Source organism: Myotis davidii, unplaced genomic scaffold (genome assembly GCF_000327345.1).
Source record: "Myotis davidii unplaced genomic scaffold, ASM32734v1 scaffold560, whole genome shotgun sequence".
NCBI classification, from domain to species: domain Eukaryota; kingdom Metazoa; phylum Chordata; class Mammalia; order Chiroptera; family Vespertilionidae; genus Myotis; species Myotis davidii.
In genome coordinates, this window is record NW_006294418.1 from 1372296 (window position 1) to 1380666 (window position 8371).

General features: G+C 40.7%; 1 protein-coding gene across 1 annotated transcript in view; it reads right to left on the bottom strand.

Moving 5' to 3' along the window:
- LOC107183908 (low-density lipoprotein receptor-related protein 1B-like) overlaps positions 1–7975 on the bottom strand; it is a 631238-nt gene extending 623263 nt beyond the window's left edge. The window contains exon 1 of the mRNA XM_015567147.1: positions 6902–7975. Within this exon, the coding sequence (XP_015422633.1) occupies positions 6902–7085 (184 nt within the window). The 5' untranslated portion in view covers positions 7086–7975. The remainder of the gene's footprint in view (positions 1–6901) is intronic.
- Positions 7976–8371: the final 396 nt, after the last annotated feature.

Consider the following 8371-nt stretch of genomic DNA (forward strand, 5'->3'; position numbering starts at 1 on the left):
AGGGCGAAACATCAATGCGAGAAGACATCAATCATCTGCCTCCTGCTTGCCCAGTAACAGGGGTTGAGCTCCAAACCAGACATGTGCCCTAACTGGGAACCCACCAACAACCTTTAGATGCTTGGGATTATGCCCAACCAACTGAGCCACACAGGCCAGGGCTGTATTCATATTCTAGTAGTGCTTTAAATTCTTAGGCTACTCCAGGATATCAATATATAATTGCTACCAAATATATTTAATGTGCCTGTTATTATAGACACAATGGAAAAGGCACATATGCTTTACTCTATAAAGTATAAAAGATAAAAGTGTTATACATAAGTCTTTCAGGGAAATATACTATTATTTTTTTACCATAAAAGTCAACTAATGGGTTTTTAATGCAAGATCAGTTTAACTGTTACCAGTTCTTACTGGCTACTCTCTAATAGTTTGGTTCCCCTTCAGTTACTACTCAATTTCATTAATTATTAGTCTGGAAGCTTAGTTAGAATAATTGGGTTTCTATACAGATAGCCTAAATCAATAGGATGGAGAGAAACTATATTTTGGTATCACTGAATTCAGAACAGTGTAATAAATGAAACATATTTTCTACCTCAGCCTTCTAGTTATGCCAAGCGGGAAAGGGAGGCCACCAAATCATTTATGAAGAGAAAATATAGATCTAAAATTGTGACAGCAGTTTATAGCAGAAAAACATCTAATGAAATATATATATATAAATTTTGAAGATCTAAGTTTGCTTGTTCTGATGTATTGCAAAATCTTCCTCTTTTTATAACATAGAGGGTTCCGAGGTACTTGGAGAGGTTACCATTTATTCAAGTGAGAAAGCACAGTAGAGTGAGAATGGTGAGTAAATATTATGGCAAGCACAGTACTTTCCAAAGCAAGTGAAGTAAATATATTCATTGGCACACATGCAAGTTAGTCCAAAAAGTAAGTTTTGAAAAACTCAAATTAATTTTTTAGAGATATGTTCATGCATTTGTATTTAATGATCAAATAGTTGAACTTTTTTTTTCCCCCAAGGAATTAAAAAGCTCAAAATATCACCTTCCAAAATAGAGTAACTGGAGAATGTCTCCAACGGCTGAAGATGGTAAGATTTGTGATTGCTATGTTCCAATGTCACTGCTATGCCTCTGGTTAATGGGTTGCTGTATAGGTTAAATTTGGAGACTAACAATCCATATGAAAATGTGAGGTAGATCCACAGAGGATAAAAGGTATCATGACTCTTCTCTGTTTGGTTGGTTGTAGATTAATCTTGTCCTCCCTTTCCTACCAAACAAACAAACAAAACCCCCAAATCTTGATGTTTGCACTTTCTGTACAACAAGGCAGTTTGCCATTATTCTTGGATTAAATGTGGGGAGCTAGATTTCTTCAGAGAATGTAAGAATAGTTTATGAACTACCTAAAGTAAACATGACTATTTCCTGGCAGAAGTTTGGTCCAACATAGATTCTGATTAACTGATCAGAAGAGTCCACAAACTTTGCTTCAGTATTCTAGCTATGAAAAACACTGTTTCAAAGTATAAGCATCGGTTCATTATAATTAAAGGCATTTCAAACACAAATGCATTTTGACATCTATTTCTTCCACTATCAGATTCTATTACAACAAAATATTTATTATATTTGAAATGAATTCAACAGAATAGTGCATGCTGGAAGTTGAAAAATAACTCTTAACAGTTTCTTCATTTCGTATTTCTGTCAAGGAAGAAGCAATCACAAAAGTAGATATATATCGTCTTACTTTTTGTGGGGAGGGGTTGTTTATTGTCTTACATTTTGAAAAACAAAAGTTTATTTTAAAAATCTCCAATTTTCAGGCTAAATTCGTGTTTTTATAGATATTTTTGCTGAAGTAGCCATTTTAAAGAAGATTATATGTGTATATTTATATATACTATACATATATACTTATACTTATTATATACACACACACTAGGTTGGTTCCATTTACTACGAAATTAGTTTAATTAATGACATGTTCGTACAATCATGTTTAAGTTTCAGTACTAATTCTACTTTCTTGAATGAATCTATCTAGAACGAAGATGCGTTTCCTTTGTACAGGAATTGTTTTGACAGACCACTACAGAAGATAGAGAAATCCATCAATACATCTAGTTGGTACTTTTTACTACACAGAATCCCTATAACTAGGAAGGATTTTTAAAAATGTGAGGGCACATTTTATAAAAGATGTAAAAATTAATAGCAAAATCATGAAAAAAAATCTGGATCATAGTAACTTAGAGAACAAAGGGAAGATATAGATACCTCTCATGATGTGGTAGAACACCAAGTCATGCTTAGTCCATGTGACTTTATTTTGATTTATTTTTAATTGAATGTAGTGGGGTGACAGAGGTTAATAAAAGTATATAGGCTTCAGGTGTACAATTGTATATTACACCTTCTGTATATTTCATTGTGTTCATCACCCCAAATCAGGTCCTTCCATCACTTGTAACCCCCCCAAGTCCCCTCTTTCCTCACCCCCCTTTTGGTTTAGTAATCACCATACTGTTATCAGTGCCTATGAGTTTTGGTTTTATGCTTGTGTGTGTTTCTTCTTAATCCTTTCACCTTTTTCTCCAGTCTCCAACCCCTCCCCCTGCCCTTAGCTGTCAGTCTGCTGCTCTCTGTATCAATGAGTCTATTTTTATGTTATTTGTTACTTAATTTTGTTTATTAGGTTTTACATATGAGTGAAATCATACGGTACTTGTCTCTTCTGCCTGGCTTAATTCACTTAGCATAATACTCTCCAGGTCCATCCATGCTGTTGCAAAAGGTAAGATTTCCTCCTTTTGCTGGCTGAGTATTATTCCATCATGTAAATGTTCCATAGCTTTTTTTAGCCACTCATCTACTAATGGGCACTTGGGCTGTTTCTAAATCTTGACTATTATAAATAATGCTGCAATGAACATAGGGCTGCATATATTCTTTCAAATTAGTGTTTTTGGATTCTTCAGATATATTCCCAGAAGTGGAATCGGCAACTCATTAGGCAGTTTCATTTTTAATTTTTTGAGGTAACTCTATACTGTTTTCCAGGGTGGCTGCACCAACCTGCACTCCCACCAACAGTGCACAAGGATTCCCTTTTCTCCGCATCCCCACCAATACTTGTTTGTTGACTTATTGATGATAGCCATTCTGACAGGTGTGAGGTTAAATGGAACTTATCTTTATTGTACACCCTAAGCTCCAAAAAGAAATTGACAAGGCAAGTAGCAAGAAACTAAAGTCCTGGATTCAAGACATTTGGAAACTAAAAGTCTCTGCATGTCTCCACTGTGACTGACAAGTAATATCAATTTCTTAAGAATATATTAACTATATCATTCATCCCCCCACTCTTTCTAAGATTTTTTTACATCCAATTAAAAAAATCACTTCCATCTTAATGATTCTAGCATAGTTAACATTTAAGTTTTCTGCAACACTTTCTCATGTCTTCTCATACTTAAGAGTTTAATTATATCTAGCCTCGCATTGATGGAAGTCTCTTCAAATTACTTTACACTGCAAACATTTTCATAAGAGACTTATTATGAAATCAGAAGAAATGATTTATTTTAAGAAATTATCATTTTGCCTAAGGATACTTTAATCTCTTCCCTAAGAAACAGTCATTTGAATTCAGCCTCTTTCTAAAGTCACTTGGCTGTCTCCCCACTCCTCTTTCCTTCCCTTGGTCTGTTACTGAAATTCATTCTTTTCTCTTGTTTTAACACATCAAATTTCTTCTTCATTTTCTCACTGTCTCCTTTCCGTGTTACCAGTGTCGATTTGAGAGAGATCTCAAAGACATCTCTTCAAAAGCGATCTCTTCAAAGAGACCTCTTCTAAACAAAACTTTTATGATATTTCTGGATATAAAGAGACGAGGATTGCAGTTCACTCTTCTTTCAAGAGAGAAAAATTAAGATTTTTACATACACCTGATTGCCATTTTTAGAAATTTTATAGATATACATATTTAAATGATTATAAGACCAGGAACTTTTATTACTTGTAAGTATGTCTTCACATCTTGTAAGACTCAGAAATTTAAGAATTCAACAGCCCATCCCCCTCTTATCAGAAAATTTAACATTTTAAAATATGTTTCTTTTTAAGTCCTACTCCTTCTCAAGTCATACTCTAATATGACATGGCTTTGTTACATAACTTATTGGTTGATCCTAAGTGAATAAGATTTATTCTCCGCTTTTGCTGTTAAGAGTTACAAAAATGTTTCCTTTTTTCAGATGGGATAAAATCTAATAAGAACTGACGTGTACATTAGCTTAACCCTACATTAAAATCAGTATTAAACTAAAAAAAAAATTAACAATATAGAATTAAAGGACAAGTGGATGGGTATAAACTGAATAGAAGCATGCAAGTTATTTTTCTGTTCTTAAAATGTTTGCATTGATACTTAAAAACGTACACAGGAAAGAGCAACACAGGCAGAGCAGTACAACCATTTCTATTGAGTCCACACAGCTAAGAAGCTACCCATTACTCAAGATGTGTTTGGCGAACCTGAAAGTGATTTCTCATTTTCTGGCATGAATCTCTAGCTCTTGCATTAGAAAACACACCTGTATAATTCACATGCCTCTTTTATTCTTCAAGGACAATTAACATGAGCCTGTGCAAAAGCTAACCTCTTTGTTGAATGTACTAGTACATTCCTGTATCTTGTTCAGCAAGTCATGAAGAAGTTTGTCATAATGCAGCACCACTTTCTTTTCTAACTTTCAACAAAATTTCATATCATTTTTCCTTTTGTACGAATAAGACCCATCCTTTTTACTTTTGGTAACTAGCTGTGACAATTTTAGGTCTTTTCTAACAGTTTTGAAAGTTGTGTTTAATATATATATGAGAGTTGGTCTACAACTAATTTTACTTGTGCTAGCTGATATAAGTTCCTCTTATGCCGACAGGGTGATACAACATGACACTATTTCAGTTTAGGGAAAAAAGTAGCCACCCTTTTCCATGTGTCCTGCTTATATAATAGATGACAGTCCCCACCCCTTCCATGGTTGTAGTCCTTTGAGTTACTTAGTTCCCTATCTCAGAAGAAGGCTGGGGGACAACATGTTTAACTTTTTATTATATTTAAAATCCTCTTCAGGTATCCATTCCAATCATTGGAGCAATAGCTCTATCTCTCCTAAACACCTACAAAACAACTGAGGCCTGAGCTCTAGATGAGGTCAATTTCTGGAGACTGGGGACTGGATCAGAAAAAGCCCAACAGCCGTAGTCTGCCAATGCCATGACTTGGCCAGCACACAGGGCTGCAAAGCTGCATTCTGTTCACCTGCTCTGGTCCAATTTCAAACATTCTTCCGAAGAAGGGCTGAGAGCTCTTTGCTCCAGATCAAAACATCATCATCATGTCAAGATAAAGCTATGGGCTTCCACTTTATCCATATCGTTTTCACTGTTCCATGCCAACTTCAAGGCAAGTTAAGGCAAGTTCAGAAGCTATGTGGTTAGGTGGCAATGATATGTTTAAAATATCTCGTTAATATCAGACTTTCTGAAGGAACTCGTGTTAGTTTCATTACTAGTAAAGGAAATGACCTGTGTGGGTACATTATACAGAATATCATCTGGTTGCCAACAGCAGGTTGGTTAGAAACACTACAGTTCATTCCTCTGTTTTACCCCATAACGAAGCAATAATTTTTGGTCAATTCATAATTCGCTTCATAGAAGCACAGTCATCAAATCTTCCAGGGCAACATTTTGCCTCTTTGCTTGGCATTGGGATGCAGGTAGCATTCCAATCTTTCTTACCTCTCTTTATTGTAATTAACCCCCCACCCGCACCCCCAACAAGCTGCAATATACCAGTCAATGTGAACTCATGGTAAAAAGAAACCGAGATCTATGAGGCTGCCTTCACTCCCAGCCGTTAACCATTCCAATGCCAGGTACCCAAATAGCTGTTCACTATGTTTTTTTTCTTGTTTGTTTTTCACGCGTGCAACTGCTCTCAATGATTATCAAACTTGCACCGGGATTCCTGGATTTCCACATCAAAAGTTTACAGAATCCAGGTTTCTTAGGACCCCCACCTTCTCTCTCCTCTGCTCTCCATACACATTCCCCTTTAAACTTCTACCATCCATCAGCTCTTATTTGGAGAAAAAGCAAGGGCAAGATGCCAGTGATGGGTGATCAGCCCCAGGTACCAGGAGCTGTATCACACACCTTCGGAATCAAAAAAAAACCAAACAAACAAAAAAAAAACCCAAACAAACAAAAAAGTCAAGTTCAAGTAGGTGTCTGTGTTCAAAAGCGCCCTGATAGCCCTAGCCCCTCCGCCGCTGGCACGGATCTCGCGGAGTCCACCCCCAGGCAGGGGCTACAGAAACCTAAGGGGCTTGGGTGGGCGCGTACGCCTCTCTGTCACCCTGGGTGCAACGGGCAAGGTAGTGAACCCAGGGCTGAGTTGAGGGAGCAGCCACCTAACGCAGAGAATCCGGAGCCCGCAAAAGCTCGGAGCCGGGAGTCCGCGCGGAGGGAAGTCTTGGGAAAGCGAATTCTTATTCCAACATCTGCAGCGCTTGGGATGCGCGGGCCGACGCGCGCGGTCCATCCAAACACTCCCGGGCGGGGGGGCAAGTCAGGACCGGTCCACGGCCACAGGAGGAAGCCGTGGGCGAGCCGAGGACTCCGGCCCCGGTTCCGAAAGCTCCCGCCGCACCCCTCACCCTCCAAGGAGGCCGGCGCACCGCGGCCAACCGGACCCGGGGCGCGGGGCCGCGAGGACTTAAGTTTGCCACTCACTTATCTGCCAGCATCTCCCCGCAGGAAAAGCCAGAAGGAGGAAGAAAGGGGAGAGGTGGTCTCCTTACCTCGGTCGGCTCCCACCGTCAGCACCTTGGCGATCGGCAGTAATCCCGAGAGAGTGAGGAAGGCGAGGAGGAACTCGGACATCGCGGTCGCCCGGGAGGGAAGCCTGCGCTGGAGACGGCTCGGCGGCACCCTCGGCCCCGCGGCGGCGGCGGCGGCTCGGAGCCCGGGAGGGAGCAGCGTCATTTACAAATGTCACTGGAAATGCTTCAGCTCGAGGAGCCCAGCCCGTCCGCCCGCTCCTGCCTGGAGCAGGATGTGGAAGGTGCACGGATGCGCGCGTGGGGGAGAGGGAGCGCGTGTGAGCGCGAGCGAGCGAGCGAGCCCGTGTGTCTTGACTTTTCAATGCAGGGTACGTCTGATCTTACATCACGCAAGAGGGGCAGGGAGCGGTGCCAGCGGAGGGGAGTGCGCTGATGGATCGCCGAGGCAGCCACACACCCCTTCGTCGCCCGCATCCATCACGTCTATTACTTAGTAAGAGGCATTTAACACAACAGGAAAATACCACCGCGAACGGAGAGCGCCACAAATCACGGTGATGTCGTCTCCTTGAAGGGAAAGTAACTCCACGCTGGTTCTGTAGGGATCTGAGTCTTTAGGGAAGAGGTGGGGGAGGAGGGAAGGGGTTCTGCATTGGGCTGAGCCAGCCGGGCGCCCGGGAAGCTCCGCAGTTAACGGCCAGCTGGAGATGAGCAGCTCCAGCGCCGGGCGCTTCTCTCCGCCAAGCAGTTTTGAGCCGCTGGTTCCGTGGCAGCCTCCTTCCCGGGAAGGAAGGACAAGCCAAGTAACGGAGCTTCTCTTGGGGAGATGGTTTCCACCGCTAGACGCACCAACGCCACGCTTTGCACATTGCAGTTTTAACTTTTGTGCTGAGTAGCCCCTGGGGACAAAGATGCAAAATGTAGTGACTCAGCAGAAGCAACCAAACAAGCCCCCAAAGTCACAATGTATTGCAGGAGAAGGAAGGTGAATGGGAAGAGATTCCCTAAGCAGGGGCCACAGAGCACGGAATGGGCAGTTTGTTTTGGAGCAGATTTCTCTCTTTAAAAGGGTACCTTACACCGTTTTCAACATGGGAGGATTTTTTTTATTGTTGTTTTGTGTGTGTGTGTGTGTGTGTGTGTGTGTGTGTGTGTGTGTGTTCTTTTCCCACATACTACAGCTGTGGTTTAAAACTTTCCCAAACCATCCGAGGCACCAAAATGAATCAATGGGAAAAAAATTTTTAAGTGATTTGAATGACCACTGAAGTTTTAAAATATGATCACCCAAGTACCTAAAATTTTAGGTGGCTGTTGAAAAATGGCTAAGGAGTTAAAAATCAGAAATCCTGAGTCGAAGGCTTATTTTTCCCTTCTAACATCAATAATCCTTGCCTAAGAACAAGGTTGAAAAATGTATATAACATTTTAAGGGAAAATTATAAGGAAAAAATAATACCAAGCAACAAGAAGATTGAAAGGCAAAGG